Genomic DNA, 20,037 nt, shown 5'->3' with positions numbered 1-20,037 from the left:
AAGAGAGACCATATAACTCCAGTGTTAGCTTCTCTACACTGGCTCCCCATACAGTTTAGAATTAAATTTAAAATCCTCCTCCTCACGTACAAAGCACTTAATGGTCAGGCCCCTTCATACCTGAAAGACCTAGTCTTACCCTATCATCCTAATAGACCACTTAGGTCACAAAATACAGGTTTACTTGTGGTTCCCAGAGTCTGTAAGAGTAGAATGGGAGGCAGAGCCTTTAGCTACCAGGCTCCTCTCCTGTGGAACCAGCTTCCAATGATAGTTCGGGAGGCGGACACTCTCTCTGTATTTAAAGTTAAACTTAAAACTTTCCTTTTTGATAAAGCTTATAGTTAGAGCTGGTTCAGGGAAACCTAAACCATCTCTTAGTTATGCTGCTATAGATCTAAACTGCTGGGGGATTTTCCTGTGGTACACGCACATTCACTCTCTCACACTCAGCATTTGATTATGACTTTTTATATGTCATTAACCTTGTCTCTTTCTCTCCCTAGTTTGTGTCTTTCCTTCCTTCCCTCTCTCTCTCTCTGTATTCTCATCATGCAGGTTGCAGGATCAAGATACAGTTTCCGAGGCTACGCTCATCATCACCATTATTAGGGTTCGAGCAACAAGGTTGCAAGAACCCTATTGAAACTGGAAGGATTATTAGGTTTCGAGCAACAAGGTTGCAAGAACCCTATTGAAACTGGAAGGATTATTATTATTATTATTAGGGTTCGAGCAACAAGGTTGCAAGAACCCTATTGAAACTGGAAGGATTATTATTATTATTATTATTATTATTATTATTCCCCCAAATGAATCGCATTTTTGAGGCCTTTCCCATACCCCAAAACTCACAGATTTTTGTGACCGCATCAATCGTGGTGTAAATTTACGTCTGAAAAAGGTTCGGGGAATGTGCGTCCAAAATTGAATGTGGGAGGGGCCAATAAGTGCGGCGCCACCTGTCCAAATTCACCATGACCAACACAAATATCGCACATGCACGAAATTCGGTACACATGTGTAGTGGGTCAGGATGAAGAAAAAATTACATTATGACCATGATCCAAACCCAACAGGAAATCCGCCATCTTGGGTTGACTTCGTTTTCGTGCGATCACCTTCAAACTTGGTGAGGTCCCTGTAGACCAGTTGAGGAGCTTACAGTATCAAAAGTTTTTTCAAATGTCGCATGGCGCACGAGATAGGGGGCGGCAAAGTTCGTGATGATTCTGATGTTTCGCATCAGAAAAACAAAACTCTTATAACTTTGCGATGGAAGGTCCGATCCGAACCAAACTTGCTACCATTGAAGATGGGCCATGGCCGAAGACGTCTATGAAAAAACGGTGAAGTTTGAAAACAGCGCCTCCTTGTGGTGAAAGAAAATACACCAAAAAAAAGTTTTTTTACGATTTCGGGAATAACTTTTACACAGATAATCGTACCACACTCAAAATTGGTGACAACAGTCAAAACACATGGTAGATGATGCGTGATCAATATGACGACAAATCGTTTAACAGTGTTGCCATGGCAACGACTCAAAGTCGGATTTTTGGTACAAAAAATCTAACTGCTACAACTTCGCGAATCCTGGTCCGATCTGAACCAAACTTGCTAGGATTGATGACAGTCCGACCCTTAAGACGTCTATATGAAAATATTCAATTTCGAAAACAGCGCCCCCTGGTGACAGCAGACAATATGACAGCTTGTATTTCAATTATCTCCTCCTAGAGCTTTTGTGCGATCACCTTCAAACTTGGTGAGATCCATGTGGACGAATTGAGCATCAAAAGTTATCAAAAGCTTTTTAAAATATTGTATGGCGTACGAGATAGGGGGCGCCAAAATTGGAGATAATAATAATTTTTCACAACAGACAATGAAACTCTTATAACTTTGCGATGGAAGGTCTGATCCCAACCAAACTTGCTATAGTTGATGATGGTTAGTTGCTGAAGACGACTGTGTTGCTGAAACGGTACAGCTTGAAAACAGCGCCTCCTGGTGGTGGTAGAAAATTCTAAAAAAACAAACTGTTACAACTTTGCCAATCCTGGTCCGATCTGAACCAAAGTTGCTGGGATTGATGATAGTCCGGCCCTGAACACGTCTATATGAAAATATTAATTTTCAAATACAGCGCCCCCTGGTGACAGCAGACAGAATTACATTTATAGTTTTTGATGCTGCTCCAACAGGGATTGTTGTATCCACTTGAAACTTAGTATGTGGGACCCCAGACCCTTCCTCAACATGTCCGTAAAAGGTCACCTCCCTACAGGAAGTGGAACGCACGAAACAGGAAGTAAAGTCTTACATTGTCCGATTGACACGAAACTAGATATGTGAGTTACTGGACCTTCCCTGAACATGTTTCCGGAGACGAACAGGAAGTCGGCCATTTTAAACAGGAAGTGCCCTCTAACTTTGCCGTACGTTGTCCGATTTGCACGAAACCTTATATGTGAGTTACGGGACCTTCCCTGAACATGTTTACGGAGACGCCGTTGACCGAACAGGAAGTCGGCCATTTTAAACAGGAAGTGCCATCTAACTTTGCAGTACATTGTCCGATCTGCACAAAACCTTATATGTGACACCAGGGACCTGTCCTGAGCATGTCTGTAAAAGGTCACCTCCCTACAGGAAGTGGAACGCCCGAAACAGGAAGTAAAGTCTTACATTGTCCGATTGACACAAAACTAGATATGTGAGTTACGGGACCTTCCCTGAACATGTTTCCAGAGACGAACAGGAAGTTGGCCATTTTAAACAGGAAGTGCCCGCTAACTTTGCCGTACGTTGTCCAATTTGCACGAAACCTTATATGTCACACCAGGGACCTGTCCTGAGCATGTCTGCAAAAGATGACCTCCCAACAGGAAGTGGAATGCCCGAAACAGGAAGTAAACTCTAAGATTGTCCGATCTGCACAAAACTTGATATGTAAGACAAGGGAACTTCCCTGAACACGTTTACGGACGCGCATTTGACCGAACAGGAAGTCGGCCATTTTAAACAGGAAGTGCCCTATAACTTTGCCATACGTTGCCGATCCCCCCCGAAATTTTGATCGACATGTGCGGGGACGCCGCTGAAAATAACTAGTACTGAAAATAACTAGTACCGCGCGCGGTGAATGAACAGGTGAGAGCGCGAGGCGTGCGGGGAGCCGTGGCACACGGCGACTCGCACGGGTCGGCTCGAACATAAATCATAACATAATATATGTTATGATTTGGCGCTATACAAATAAAATTGAATTGAATTGAAAAATAATTTTAAACCCATTCGCTAGCTTCCCGAAACACTGCAGTTCATGTGCCAGTTCCTCATTCAGAACGAACGGCGGCACTCCAGAGATGGTGACTCTGGTGGAGGGAACTGCGAGGGGGGAGACTTGGAGATACGAGCCGCGGATAGTGACACCACTTTCAATCAGCCCCGCAACAAACTTTTCCTCCTTAAGGAAGACCATGGTTCATCCTGGAGGCATGTGACAGACAGGAGTGACCTACTGCGTCCCCCACCGCTAGGAGAACCTCCTCTACCGGCACCGATGGATCGGGTTGGATCCTCACCCCGTATCTGAGCGACAGTGACAGCGTCTGTGAGGACGCCATCGCCGCAGAGACACGCGGGGACCAAGCCGTCAGAAGACGATCAAACACAATTAACAACGTCCCTACTCTCCTACACTATCAACACAGATTGAATCACACATGCAAACCAGCAGAAAATAGAAAAAGTGGCGAAACTCACCCAAACTTTCAGTCACTCTCTCTCGAACCCTCTCACTCTCTCTCACACTCTCTCCCAGCATGCACCACGAGAAAGAAAGAAAGAAAGAAGATAAATACATGTCGCCTCTCATCCAAGAGGCTTCGTCAGTTCTGCCTTGTTCTCGTGGAAAAAAACAGGCGTTTAACCCGTCTAGAAAGTGGTCTCGCTCACTTTGACCCTCCTGCCCTGAGATGCTGTGTGAGCTGTTGCCAGTGATATCGCTGCATGACTGCATGGTGCTATGCTTTACAGCAGCCGATAAAACTCCTGCAAGCTGTGATGTTTGCAGAGGAGGTCCGCCACAAATCCACGTTAACATTTAAAGACAACATCCTGAAGAAAACCACGAGCTACAAACGAGACGCAATGCAGAGACACAGAGGTCACTGGCAGAATATCCAGGTATCTGATTTAAGACACTTATCTAATATGTTCAGCCAGTTGAAGTAATGAATGATCTTACTTGAACTGAAAACTATATCCCTATATAAAAATACCTCAAACTCGAAATATGAATATGGCTGAATATAATAACCCTTTTGTGTTAACTGTCAAAGGAACATTAGTATTCCTATATCATATACTGTATATAGACTACATGCAGATAGGTTATAGACATCATTATTTTGCTATTTCTAAGGATATAACAAGGAGCCTTTCTGAAATGATTATTCATTCACTTCATAAATTCTGAATAATGTACAATGAATAATTCATAAATAAATGCTCTCAAAAGGAGAGAAGCAGTTTTTCTTAAGTGAAACTTATCGATATCTGCAATATTTACTTGGTATCGAATCAATCAAATCAAGATTGCAGTATCGCCCACCTCTACTCACTACATACACACACTCTTATTGGGATTGGACACCAGGGGAGTGATTGTGCATAACAGCCTTGACGGTGTCATTTGATCGGCCACGGACAGGGAGGATCTGGATGGAACCCAGAACCCAGCTCCAGGTTACCTGACTACCAGAAGTTGAAGCACACATGCTCATCTCATGTTACAGGCCTTAGAAACATTTATTTACACAGAAAGTAATGAAGTGACCAACAGTTACAAAATAAACCTACAGAAGATCGTGCCGTACCAGAGAAGTGTCTAAACCACAAAAACCTCACAGGTAACAGTTGATATAGTTGTGTCAAATAAAAGAAAATAAAACCGACTTTTATTCATTCATTATTTCATTTGATTCGTTCATTGGTTCATTTTTGTGCATCTTCTGTCTGTGGTCACTGTAGTCTGACTCTCCTTTTGCATTATGTGCCATCTATTTTTAATTGGAGACAGATAGGGGTCCAAGCTTGTGTACATGCACAAAAGAAGGTGTGCAAGAATTTCTACGCAAAGTTTGGGATTTATAAAAACAAACATGATGAGAAATGAAACTGAAAAACTGAATATGCACATCAAGAGGAGAGAAGAGAAATGGTGACACTGTTGATAAAAAGATAAAAGGATAGATTGCAAGTAGGGATGTGGGCCAATATTATCAGATAATACCTACTTGCAAGACACTGACATTTATTTTTTTAAACAAATGAACAACCTGCTTGAGCGATACTCCCTGAGTAAATAAACATTAATTATTTATTTATTATGAGTTGATTGGGCTCTGAAAGGGGAAACTGGCATGGGGCGTGCACATGCACATTTATGTACATTATGCACTTTCTGTATTTAGTATGTGCACCACTGCTTTGCCAGTCACCACACTTCCATGCACAGTCTGAGGCACTACATGATGATATGCCTCCTTTCACCTTCCTTTAGCTGGCCATTCCATGTCTTTCTACCATCCATTAACATTGAAATAATTGACTCTTTAGCATAGAGTCAGTCTCCCCTCCCCACTGGTCTAGATTTGACCATGTTTTGCTCGCAGTTTGGCCGGCGCCATATTGATTTCCGCTAAACGAGGAGAGACTATGTTTGGATTAGAGGGTGGAGCTGAGAGAAGCGAGGTGGAACGTGCTAAGAACACGACAACAATAAGGTCCAGTGATTGAGACCATACATTCCACTGGAAAATGTGTACTGATGTTACACATCAAGTGAGAGGTAGACTCATTCCATAATAGACTTACATACAAACCAGTGAACGTGAACGACATCCATTCTTTACATACACAATCAGAGTGTACTTCAAAGTCTCGCAGGTTAATCACAAGTGGCCTATCAAATACAAAAAGGTGCATTCAAGCTAGTTTCTGAAAAGAAAACAATTGTTAAACACAGTGTGGATTCATGGATTCATGGATTCATGACCTGTCATAACAAAATAGCCCAGGTAGCTTCTTGACAGCTCGTCAGAACAATAGTTTCTCTGACTGAAGAACAAAATGTGTGTTGCATAGAAACCAGATGGATGAGAAGCAGCTTGCCACTGCCACACCGAGATCAGGGGTGTCAGACTCAAATGACCCAGGGGCCAATGAGCATGTAGTCTACAGTCAAGAAGGGGCCAGTCTCCGGAGAGAAAAAACAACTGTTCAATAGCAGGTGGGCAATAAGAACTTCAATTTACAACACAATATTACATCATAATATAACAATAAAGATGTTCCTCATGACATTTCACTGAATTTCAGTTTGAATATGGAATGATGTATAGTTCAAATAAAACACATTTGCAATGGAAAATAAATCTATTATTGACTATATCTAAACAGCACAACTGACCACTGTAATTAAAACACCAATTTAACATGATAATTACAACCTAATGTCTTATTATTACCGTTATGAAGACATTAAAGCTGTCAGCGGCACGACTTTACCAACTGTCCAGTACTATAGAGGACAGCCATGTCACGCCCCTTCGCTGTGGAGGTTATCGCTCATGTGCATATACGGAGAACACAGCCTTTCTTGACACATACTACGTTTAAAGTGTAGCCTTCAGTGAGTGTTTGTGTGTGTGTGTGTGTGTGTAAGCTTGTGGAAGCAGCGTGGTATAAACAGCGGCTCCTCTGGGAGCCATTTTAGCATTTATCCAGCTGGTGAGCTTAATTTCCCTGAGCAGACTCAGTCAGTCATGCTTACAAGTACCTGACTGTAACATGCAGTCACTGTTTTAGCGGAGAGGAAACGGCATGAACAGCAACTTTGAAAGGAAAAGTCACATGGGTTTGTGTAATGTGAAGTTAGTCTTTAGCAGCGTTAATCATGTAAATGGCTGTCTGCTCAAGATACAGGTCGTCTGTTTAATCTAACGGAAACACATGGCACTTAGGGCGTTAGACACTCCCAGCGCTCTGCACATAATAATGCATCATGACCTTCACAGTGTGTGTTTGGAACGACATTGTGGCTCCTCAAACCCGGCAGAAACACTGCAGAAACACTGAGGAATCAAAGTCTTAAGTCTGCATTTGATTAGAAATTATGCAGAATTTTTTTTACCAGCATCTTAACAGCGTTGGGGTCATTATGATGTTCAATGGCTTACTGTGGGGAGACTGGGGGCTTTGTTTTGTGGGAATATAGTTTTGTGAAACAGGATAATCTTAATCCCAGGGTAATCACTTCCCTGTAGGATAGCTATGCTGGTATGCAGCGAATGTAGATTTACTTCCTTGCATTTAAACACCTACGGTAACAGAATTTACATGGTGATTTGCTAGTTTTAATGACTACTCTCCAGTTTTAACATTCACCCATTCACTCCCACTCACACACCTTTACAGTGCATACAGTGCTTTTTCTAACAGGCACCATTCTCATGCTCTTTTGGGTGAAGTAGAGTACCTTGCCCATATGTCTGCAGCCAGCTGTGTCATTCACACATTATTCAAGCGCATTAGGTTGCTTTGTTATTGACATTAATAGCAGATGCTCACATGCTCCCGTTACAGCTTATAATAATATAATAATATTATAATAATATATAATACAATCCTCTGATCAAACACAAGCTTCAATGTGCGGAACATTTGCATTTTAAAACAACAATACTGAGCTAGCTAATAACAATGTAGCCACATAATGTTCTGAAACGCACAGTGCAACATAAAAAAACATTTTTTAACCCATGTATGTGACTTTGAATGAACACTAACATCATGTACTAACGACGTTAAATAAAGAGGTTTGGGATGCTTTCTTTTCATCACGGCATCATGTCGTAATCTCAGCAGTAACTACTGTACGTCAGCGTTGTTTTCGCCAACGATGACAAAATCAATTTTGATGACGGTGACGTACAAAGTATATTGCCCATTTATGAGAGACAGCAGTTAAACTCCCGAACTCTTGTTTAAAAGTTTGACCCTCTCCACCCACTGAGCCACAGCCGCCCACGGTAAATACGGGGTGAAGATGATTTCCTCGTCATTAGTGTGACTAGGTTCAGGCACAAAAGCCCTGAACTGTTAATGTGTAAAAAAAAAACACCAATCTATCCATCACCACATCATTTCCTTTCTGGAATGGTTAAACTCTGTGAGATCCAGTCTCATGGGCTCACAGGAAACACAACATTGATGATGATGAGAGCCAGAAATTAAGCAAAGAGCAAAAATTGCTCAGAAATTCTAGTGTAACATTATATTATGCTCTCAGTTCAGCTGTGTACTGATTTTGGGATGCCAGTTGTTACACACGCTGAACTTCACATCAGTGAAGTCACCAAGTGTGTGACGAGTTACTTACTTGTACAGGACTGACACTAATTGGCTCCTTGAGAACAATCCAGGTGACACTTTCCAACAGGGGGGGAGTGGTCAAAGAGCCATCGTAGGTCCAGTAATCCACAGAAACAGGAAGAAGAGACTTTGCATCAAACGCAGCAAAATCAGTCTGCCTTCCCTGCAGGTGTGAAGACGGGGTGAGACAGGCGTCTACTGCCCTACATTGACTATATGACTTATCCTATGTGCAATATCACAGTCATCTCACAGAATTGGAACTTTGGTTTACACTCAATTTTACAATTGTAAGCTCATATTCTATATCCTGGTTAATTGATGTATGTACTGTGTAGTGTGTTCTATTTTTTTATAATCTTAATAGTCAAGATCTTCTATATTGTACATTTGTAAATGTTTATTAGTTATTACCTTTACCTGTACTGACTAATAAAGGATTATCTTATTTTATCATCTGAGCACGTCTACATTGAACAAAGGGGCTTAAATGAACTGCAGTCACTTGTTTGTACCTTGGTCTTAATTGTATCCAACGCATTCAGAACTCTCTGAAGCCTGGGGTTGGCAGCACCAATCTGAAGGAAACACACACAAAGATGATAAACAGTGCATTTTTGACAGACTGATGGTGTGTCAGTTGTTATGTTTCCATTCCCCCTAGAAATACGCAAAACCTTAATATCGCAATACAAAACTGGTCATGGAAACAGAGCTACATTTGGAAAAAAACTCTCAAATATCACTGGAAAATGCTCACGCTCTCATGAGGTGCTTTTTCACATGTGTCAATCTAAAAGTATATCGCAATCGAGATCACTGTTATAAAACCATGGAAACGCAAAAATGGGATGTTAGCTCGACTAGACTGTACAACAATTGCGGCTCATGCGCAAAACACCGAGTAGCAATTGTCCTTGTAGGTGTCGAAAATTTGGAAATAACACTTTTGTCTTGCAAAAAAAACTTTAATGGAAACATAACTAGTGATAAATCCCTAATATTTCACCTTGAGAAAGACCCCGACCACAGCAAGTCCATCAGGCTGACTGGCAGCCTCTCCAAAGCTCGGGTACTTGGTGTTCCAGTGCACCAGGTGAAGCTAATCACAGACAAGGCAAAGTTGACTCAGAGTGACATATTATCTAACTTGAGTGTCAATTAGAAAAAAATTTGTCATTTTGCACACAAACCAATGAGTGATAGTGAATGTGTCCTCTGTATTTAACCCACACCCTTGACCTAGCAGGGATCTCCTGCAGGAAGCTGCAGAAACTTCAGTACCTCACAGGGAAACTTGACACCGTCGACCGTGTGCTCGGAGCCTCTGTCGTCACTGGCTCCCCAGTGGAAGTGAAACTGTCTCAGACGGTACGTTCCAGAAATGGGACCTCCGGTCAGAGCTGCTCAGGAAAATACATGCACACGCGCCCATGCACACACACACACACACACACACACACACACACACATTACTGTCACTGACTGAGGAAAACCGAGGAAATACAAAAAATACCTCAACTTCAGTTACCAGTTCTTTTGAACACTAATCTTTTGAACACTAATCTCCATGTTATGTTTGCACTGCAGTGCAATTAAATACAGTATTTATTGACAAAAAATATATAAATAACATATGTCTAAATAAAATAATACAAGAAACACTTTTCGATAAAGAAATCTAGTTTTACTGAATTTTAATGACATACATTGTAATAAATGGCTAATTCAATTACAAACAAATCCTATTGTTTATAGTGGAAAATATAGGCCTTATTAAGTGATTTGTTGGTCTACCTATCTGTTACTGAATCAAGTTCAAGATGGATTATTTTGGCTTTTCATTTGGAATTATTCTCTAAGTGCAATAATAGTCCTGATGTAAAACATTCCTTATCATCTGTGCCTAATTGTTGCTAAAACTTTAAATGACACAATAACTGCGTACAGTCTATGTTTATGTTTTATACATCATAACGCATTGGGTATTTGAATTTGATTTTGCACTCTTGAATGAATGTTGAAAAAAAGCATGTCAGTGCAGCAGGGCGAGGCCATGCAGCTGATAGTGAAGAACACACTTATCAGCTGTGGTGCACACAGCAGTGTGGAGGCCCAGATAAAGTCAAACTGAATATATACACAGCTGAATAAAAACTAAGAAGACCTGGTCGGAACAAGGGTCTCACTGCATGGAGTTCACATGTTCTCCCCGTGTGTGCCTGGGTTCTCTCTGGGTTTTTTCAATTTCCTCCCACAGTCAAAAAACATGCAAATTTGTGGATTAGGTAAATTGGACACTCTTAATTGACCGTAGTTGTGAGAGTGGATGGTTGTTTATCTCCATGTGTGACCACCCCCTCCCATGTGGTGGATAAAGTGGTAGAAGATGAGATGAATAAAAAACTGTAACAACTGCAATGACTAAAAAGTAAATTTGTCAGTAAATTAACTGAGCTGTACTTACTGGAAGTGTCAGAGTCATCCACGAAATCCACCTGGAAGGAGTGTCCGTTGTTGAGGATGCTCTTGGCATTGCTGGGGTCGTACCTGAGTTTCAGGGCTCTCAGAGAAGAGTCGTACTGAGCCTCTTTTGGGACAATATCGATGGGGGACTGTCTGGCCCCATTGGCGACCGGAAAATCTTCCGCCCATTTGTGAGGTCCTACAAATACATACTCATATCGTAAATGTGTGTTTTGTGTAGACCATAAAGGTTTTAATAGCATGTCATCCATATCATCTTCAAAGTAATACTTGATATTAAATGTCCTTTGTCTCATTTTATATTTCCACAATCCACCAAAGACCTGTAAATATTTTGTTCCGAGTGTATTAATCGATTATTAAAAGAAGCATCTAGTATAAAATATGAATATTCTCTGGTTTCTGTTGCTCCAAACAACATAGAAGTCAATCAGTGACCATGATGAAATAGTAGTTTCAGCCAATTAAACAACGTGTTGTGACACTTATGACGGTAGCATGCGCATTTCACCGCGAATGTTACCGCCCCCACCAGTAAGTTTACCTCGAGAGCTCCACCTTAGCTCCACCTTGTCCCTATAAAATGCGAGAGTGCAGGCGAGAGAGGAAGAGCCTCAGAGGATTTTATATATGAAGCTAATGTGCCGGATAAAGTCAGCAAACGTGGGTTCGCACCACTTCGCATCAGACTGCGGCCAGCGGTCGCCGTATTTAGTCAGCGACCGTATTTCACCGACGTACAAACACACACATTGTTAAGAAAAGGTCACATAGAGCTCATAACTGACCATTCTGACACGTCCTAATTAAAAATATTTGTTCAGTACGTCCTCCATGAACGGAGCACAGACTCAGTCTGATACAGTCACATACAGCAGCTGTTTATGCAGCTCGCCACTGGCGATCAGCGGTGCTGTCCCTAAGTGTTTTTAACTGATTTACAGTCGGCACTGTTCGGCTTGATCCTTATGTAGGACGTCTGTTCTTGTGACGGCACTCTTGCCGTTTTCTGCACACACTGCCATGTTGATATTGTCAGAGAACTGGTGGAGGGAGGGGGAGAGGAATGGAGCAGAGGGAACAGGAGCTGAGTGAGCGCTGTAAAGAGGACAAATCAGAAACCCCCTGGAAGAAGTGGGTGTGTGTTTGCCTGTGTCTCATTTGCATATAAAGGGCCCAGGCACAAAACCAAGCGTTCTGAAAGGGGCGGGTTTAGCAGGGTTATTGAACTGCTATGGTGCTTCATCCTTATGGTATTTTGACCAAAGCATGTCACTGACATGTTCATTAGGACACCAGGGAACTATTTTAACTTGGAGAAATAGGGTATAATATGTCTCCTTTAATGTAATTGTTGTTAATTGGACTCTGGGCTCTGCAGATGTTGATAATTATTGTCAGTGTGGAGCAAAAGACGGTATACCATATAATGGACAGTAAAGTTTAACCTAAGCTATACTGGCCTAACCAAACCAACTTAACCTTAACTGCACTAACTGAGCTTTCACAACACCTCTCTGTTGAGGTCTTTGCTTCATGAATTAGCAACAAACACAAACTCTGCTTGGCATAATGCAACAAATCAAAACCGCTAACTACGACAATATACACATTTTATTTGGAATTTACAGGATTATTAAATATTGAGGAACTAACTTTGAAGAACTTGGCGATGAGTTTTGTTACCAATGGGACATCATGGGTGTCATGGTGTCGCTCACCCTTCATTCCTCTGTCCTGTTTGTCAATTCTAAATGTAACTCACATTACCCACTACTGCAATGACAGCCATTTCTTCTTCTAATGATTATCTATAAAATCCTGTAAAGGACTGCGGACCTGGTCAGGACCTGGTCAGGACCTGGTCATGGTGGTCATGGTGAAATCTGCAATAAACTGGACAAAACCAAACCCACGACTCTTAAAAGATAAATGTTAAACTTATTGATGATGGAGGGATGAGTGTCTACATTGTTATTACTGAACTGTCAAATTGGGCACTTTTATTTGGGTGTTTTTTTTCTGCAGCATGTTCCACGTCCTGTTTGAGTGACATGATTTTCTGACAATCTGGATCCAGCAGGTTTTTTATGAATGAGCAAACATCTGGCTCAAGAATATCAAATATAGACCCAGTCCAGGGTTGTGTCCTAATTCATAACCTTTATTTTTGTTATGTACACAGACAGCTGAACGGGTTCTCAGAGTCACACTTATCTGCTCAAATTCTCTTTAGGGGTCAGAGTCAGACCACGGTTCTGTCCTCGATGGTTTTGCTATATGATGTCATTTATTTATTTATGTATTTATTTAATATTTCAGTTGACAGTACAGCTTTGTGACTACACCGGAGTTAGCTATCCACTCCTTTTTTATGTGTTCAAGAAATTTAGAAGAAATTTAGAGCGAGTTTCAGGGAGAGTTCTGACATAGTTTGTGTTCAAAAGTCATGGCCCAAACACAACTTAAAAAAAAAGCAATGACAGAACAAAACCTGTTCACAACAAAGTGAAACATCATGAGCAGTATATATATATATGTATATATATATATATATATATATATATATATATATGCTTCAATATGCAGAGACAATATTTAAATAATCATCAACAACAGAATTGATGTGATGTTGATATCAGACACAGAAAAGGTGGTTTTGTGCCATCCCTAAACACAACATTAAAATAAGATATTGTAACTTTACAACAGTAAGACATGACATGGTGTGATGAACTAACCAACATCAGGCAGCCATGGTGACAAACGTAACGCTACCATCGTGCTCGGTAAGAATCGTGAAATTGCTGATTGAAATTATTGGAAGCCATTTTAGACTCTAAGCTAACGCAATGCTGAGTGAAGGACAACAGTTCAAACAATATTAACGTTAAAGTCTGTTTGGGTCTTTGTTTTTTCATCTCTGTACACTGTTGTGTATTTGAGATTGACATTTATATTGCACTATAAAAATGATCATATCCATATCAAGTGGTATAAACGATTGGCTTTGTTCCAACTAAGAAAGTGAATTTAAAGTTTGTTTGAATAAATGTTTCTTTGGAATGTAACAAGTTGCAAATGAATTCCAGGAATGAGGTAAACTGTCTGAATGTGACAAAGAAAGTCTGCTCTCAGACACAGTGAGACTGAATAAAGCCTGTGACTCCTCACCGTTAGCTGCTCCGTATCCCCATCCATGAGACATGGCTCTTCCTTCTCTTCTTTATCCTCGCAGCTCAGGAGAATGATAGTCCAGCTCTGCGTGCAGGTCGAGAGGGTGATGATCTGGTGACAGCCAGCCCTTTATGAAGGAGTCACACAGGTGGGTTTGGCTTCCACAGCACTGGTAAATCAGGAGAGCAGAGATCTGACGGTCAAGTATCCTCCTCTCCTCTCCTCAAAGAAAACTGCATTATTTGTGATTAAATCATGGTTGTTTTATGTGGGATTTGTTGTTTGAAATGATCGCAATAGCTTGCTGCTATTCTTGTCTTCTATTGTTTTCACACTGATTGCCCAAACGCGGCAATGATGCCAATGGTTTTTAAAGTTAACATTAAGTGGAAAGAAGCTCATGCTAAGTGAACATGCAGTTTTAAAATACTTGTTTACTGTTATAAAATTAAGAGTATGACCAAAAGACCACCACTGAGGAGGCACACAATAACAGAATAAACTGAAAATCTAATATTATTTGATCTTTTGGCACTTGACTTCATGTATACAACACACAAGAGTCACTGTTTGTTTAACATACTGTTAATATAAGTATATATTATATATATATATATATACATATATATCTATATCTATATATATATTATATATAATATAATAATAATAGGTCATGTGGTACATTAGTGATGTGCTGCCACCTTGTGCCTCAAAAAGAGATTGCTGCGATACACTTAGATAAAGGGGCACTGCCCAAAACATGCATGTCTGCACATACACACACAGGGACGGGCAGTATTTCTCTGATAAGTGTATTTCAAATAGAAAATATTATTTTGTAATTTGTATTTTACTGAGATGATGAAAATGCCTTCACGTGTTGTATCAAAATACTTTGATGTAAAAACAAATGAATACATAATCAGAACAAAAAGCAAAAGATAGCAAATCCAAAAAGTACAAAACACCACAACTGATAATAAGTAGAATAATAATACTATTACTACTAATAATAATAATAATAGTGTTAGTTGTGTAGATTATGTAACACTGACACCAGTGTAGAGTACTATTAACACTACACAGAGTTGAATTAAAAATGGGTGAGTGTAAAAAAAATCTTCACTTTCAAAAGTCTTAATATAACACTCAAAGGAGTGGACACATATACACACTTTAAAAGTGTTAAATTTAACATCTGCGATTTTGCTGCCAGGTACTGAGATTTTGATGGATTTAATTCAGTTCGCCTCATTTCATCAACAATGATTTGCAGCTGTTCCTGCGCTCTTCAGCAGATGGACGTTCTCCTGTGATGTTTCAGGCATGAAATTCTCACTCCTTGGACTGAACTCAGGAGGTTTGTCATCTGAAAAAAATGTCCAAGGAAGCTAAACTTTGGTTCAAATCTGAGCTACTTTTCCTGGTTTGATGCATAACACCACATCAGCAGAAACAATGCCCTCAAAAAGGTCATGTTTTAGACATGGAAGAAGACCAGAACAGTTTAATGAACAACCCTCACATCATTTGATGGTAACACAAATCCAGGGGTTGTTTAAAAAAATCATCATCAACAGAATAATCTTAAGTCAGAAACCTGCCCACTGTTTTCTCATGTATCTCCCATTTTGCAGATGGTAGAGGAAGTGATGGTTAAAACACGCAAAGAGCATGTGGGTTGATCTTGCCTTGAGATTATTTCATAACACTCTTTTCTGGTCTTAGAATTGACATTACAGTAATGCTGCCCTCTCTCTCTCTCTCTCTCTCTCTCCCTCTGACAACCCACCAAAGTGAAGTAAACAGTATTAACACGTTAATACTTCCTTTTTGCTTCAAAATAAAACCATTCTTGTAGGGTAAAATATCCACAGCCACACCATTACAAACGAATTGTAATATTCAAAGTCTGTCACCTGTGACACAAAAAATGGATGATGTTTCAGAGCTCTCATTAGTTACCGTGTATATCGGTCCATGTCTTTATTTCTACATTTGACACTGCACTGTATTCTAAATATTGTTGTTTTTTTATTTTTATTTTTGTTAGGTTTGTGAGGGGGAGAGAGGGGGAGAGAGAGAGAAAGAGAGCGAGGTGGACAACAGTATCACAGTGGGTAGTAACATTGAACAATTGAAATTATATAAAATAGACAGAACATACTCGACAAGACAACACATAAACAACATTAGACTGACATTAGTGTGTTAGTAACAGGTTAATAACATTAAACAGTTGAAATTATTTAGCATACACGGAACGTACAGTTTCTATAGTAATTAGTTTATATAGTAATCGTTAACAACCACATCAAGAGAGTGTGTCCGAGCTTACAACAGCTATATCAGTTAAGTTTAATTTATCTTAGTGTGTGTGTGTGTGTGTGTGTGTGTGTGTGACGGAGCAGCAAAGGTCAGCCTTTCAAGCCCACTAGAAGACCTTCCGGAGCAGCTTGGCGTCTGAGAAACATCATGAGAAACAACATATTTTTCAAGAATGGTATGTTTACAACTGGAAGCCACCGTGGAAGACCCTTCGGTGTCCCCCTCTTGACGTTTGTAGTTCGGGTACTAAGAAAGCTCCCGACGAAGCAGCCGCTCACGGAGGAGCTAACGCCGGAGCTGACCTCCAGATGGATCGAGGCACAGCTGCGTTTCCTCCGTGAGACGGTGTGACATTCAAATTATTCTGAACAACAGTGAACGTTTCCCTCCTGCCTACCATCTATAAGGTGTTCATGAAATGTGTCCTTGAATATTGCCTTGGCTTGTGGAGTTGGACATTTTATCACCCGATTGTGGCAATATGTTGTTCGTTGTCCGGGTAACTGTCAGATGTGCTACAGTTCCACCCAATCACGGTGGGAGACTGCCATATAAAGGCAGGCGTAAAGCACCTGTCAGCCTTTTGCTTGCTGGAGGCTGGGTCGCGTCGCTCCTGTGCTTCCTCCATTTCCGCGTCTGTGTGGTTACAGGTGGGCTCACGTATGTCGCCCATCCAGTGCTAATGTTATTGTTTCATAAAGGTCCACTTGGGTGGACAGTGGTCTTAGCTTCCACCTCCAGCCATTCTTAAGTTGCTCATTGTTTGTTTGCTCTATCATAGGATGACTGACTGTAGCGGGGCAGCGCCGGCTAATCCGCCCGTAGAACCGCTGCTGCTTTGCTTCTTCACTTCTTTGCCTAATTTAAATACATTGTTTGGACCGATTGCTGTAACGCACTGGAACTGTGTGTTTGCGGGACTAATTGTTTCGCCTTACGTTGGACACTTACCGCTCCGCTCGGTTTCTGATCGCCTTGTCCGTTTATTCGACTGGTGATAGTGTACGTGCTTCTTCCCGTTGCTCCCAGGGCGAAGCGGTCGCTTGGTAACGCTGTCTCCGATTGTTGGTGCAGCCAGAGCCGGATTAAATATATGGACTATACTAGGCAGACTGTATTTTTTGGGCCCCCCTCCATCGACGTTATTTATGAATTGAAATCTGAAACTTACCAAAGTTACTAAAAGTTAATTCACATTTTACATAGCATAGTCTTTGGTTACGAGTTGGTTCTTTGTATGCCGAAATAAGTCATGTGTCGTATATAAAACAGTCTATCAGACTATTTTTTGATTTCTATTACTGTATTTATACGTTACTACAAGGCTCTATTAAATGCTATTAAATGATCCTTATCTTACCCATTGCAGATGTCATTGTTAAGGCAGTAGTACCAGTAAATCACCAATAGGTGTCAGCATTGCTATGTAAACAGAGCAAATAAGATAAATATTGTAAGCTATTGCATTTTGCAGAAAATCTTAATTAAATGTGTTGATTAAATGGAATAGTTTAATAAGTAGTCAAATATACAAAGACCAATAAAATTTGCGGTAAAGAGGTTTATTTTCATGGACAAGCATCATCTCTCTTCCATTTTCTGGTATTCAGCTCCTGGACTGTTCTGGATGTTTCTCTGGATGGTGTACTGTGCAGTGTTGTTTTTGGAAGCCATCCTAGATTTAGTCTTAGTTTTAGTCTTTCGGACTAAAACTAAACTTATTAGTTTAGTTTTAGTCTAAAACTAAAACCCCCAGCCCCCAGCACGACTGTCGATCGGAGCAGACTGTCCTCAGAACGCCCTGACAGCGTCATCAGGACGAGGAGCATAAATCGTCTTGAAACGCGACCAAGTCATTCTTAGGTTTTGATTGTCCCTCTGTCTGGGCCCCCTGCCAATCGGGCCCTAGGCACGTGCCTAGTTTGCCTTTGCGTTAATCCGGCTCTGGGTGCAGCCACATCTTAAAGTGCGTGTGTGTGTGTGTACTTGCATGAGAGGACAATGCGGAAATATACATGTGATTTTGTTCTTTTGTGGTAATTTCTTCCATTTCGTTTGTAATTTGTTTTGTTGTAACAGATAAATACAATTATTCTGTTAGTTTTGTGTTTATTTTTGGGTTATTATGGGTTGAATTTTGCTTATTTGTTATTGGGTTTAATCATTATAGCTCCTGTACATTTAATTCTTTGATTTCTCTTTTGTTATTAGTTATTGTTTTGTTTCATTATTTGTTCTTTTCTAAATGGTTGCTCTCTGGTTGCCCCCCATTCAGGTGCTGAGACTACGGTGGTGGATTGGTGTCCTGGTCCCGGTGTCCCCTTTGTATTGTGTTTGCACTTGGTAGCTTCTTTGTTTTTTTTAACTTTTATTTGCTTCATGTGTGCTGTTCCTGGGATCCCCTTTTCCTTTGGATATGTTTTCTTTCGCAGTAGGTCTCAGCACTGATTGGCTCCCCTTATGTCCCCTTAAGTGAGTAATTCTTTTATATTATTTTAAAAACAGAAACATGTATAATTAAAAGTATTTTGTATTATCGAACTGCCGTCTCTGTCTCGTTGCATAAAGAACCTCAGTGCGTTCCTTTATTTGGGTTAGTCCACTTATAAGAAATCCCTGGGTGAAATTCCCAGGGTGGTGTTTTCTGGCAACAATTCAATTCGATGCTGCCTTAAAAAGGCATTTCCCCATACCTCCTGTCGCCACACAAGCAAAAAGCGTACATCAACCGGCAAGGCATGAATGAACATGTGTTTTGTCTCAAAACAGGTAATGATGAATTCAAACACGAATCCAGCAAATTCTTTGCAGTTTTTCTTGACCTTCGTGACGTATTTGGAACTTTAGCACATAATGTCATGATAACAGCTCTGAAGGAAATACATCTGCCTCAGGTCTATATTGACATTGTTAAAGATGTTTACTCTGGTTCATTCATACAGGTTATCTGTGGTAAACAGCTCACAGACCCAATCCCTCTCCAGGTTGGCATTAAGACTGGCTGTCCTTGGAGCGCATTTAACTTTGTGCTAGCGTTAAACCAGTGGTTAAAATGGCTGTGTAGCTGTGTCACCTGTAATGTTATTTCCCCTAACCCCGTCCAGGGGTATGCAGATGATGTTTAAAACCCCCTTACATCAAGAGGCTGTGATTAACAACATGCTCTCCAGAACAGACTCAAACAGATTCAAAATGTGCAGTTTTTTTATGAAAGGTGGAGTGGGGGGAACTGCTGGTATCACTCTAATGAGATACAATACCTGTGTGTTCACTAATAAGTCACTCAGAGTCTACTCACATCATGAAACTTAGGTCAAACAGAGCCCACCAGCGCCCGAGGGCGGGGCCAGCCCACCACCGGGGGAAGCAGAGCTCCCCCAGATCGCCCATCGAGGAGGCACAGCCAGAAACCAACTCAGCCACCCCCCAGAGACCAATCCACACCCCCATCCCAGGGAGGGACAGGTGGAGGCCCATGTAGGGCCACAAGCCAAGGGAGCCCCCAGAGACGGAAGACGGGCAGACTCCTGAGCCGGTCCAGGGCAAATCCCCCACGCAGAGGCGGGATTTGTATGAATGTTTTAAGGGTCCCATATTATA

The 20,037-nt window shown here is 41.0% G+C and overlaps 2 protein-coding genes across 6 annotated transcripts in view; one reads left to right on the top strand and one right to left on the bottom strand.

Moving 5' to 3' along the window:
- Window positions 1–20,037, top strand: part of LOC122765370 (plakophilin-4-like) — a 555,540-nt gene that overhangs the window by 69,829 nt on the left and 465,674 nt on the right. The window lies entirely within an intron of this gene.
- LOC122765373 (carbonic anhydrase-like) lies at window positions 8,411–14,252 on the bottom strand. The gene is made up of 6 exons (XM_044019609.1): window positions 14,107–14,252; window positions 10,913–11,110; window positions 9,730–9,848; window positions 9,455–9,547; window positions 8,961–9,023; window positions 8,411–8,608 (listed from the first exon to the last, which is right to left on the bottom strand). The coding sequence occupies exons 1-6, from the start codon at window positions 14,138–14,140 to the stop codon at window positions 8,426–8,428; spliced, it is 690 nt and encodes a 229-aa protein (XP_043875544.1). The 5' UTR covers window positions 14,141–14,252; the 3' UTR covers window positions 8,411–8,425.

This window comes from Solea senegalensis, linkage group LG2, assembly GCF_019176455.1.
Source record: "Solea senegalensis isolate Sse05_10M linkage group LG2, IFAPA_SoseM_1, whole genome shotgun sequence".
Lineage (NCBI taxonomy): Eukaryota > Metazoa > Chordata > Actinopteri > Pleuronectiformes > Soleidae > Solea > Solea senegalensis.
This window is presented reverse-complemented; position numbering and strand designations above follow the sequence as displayed.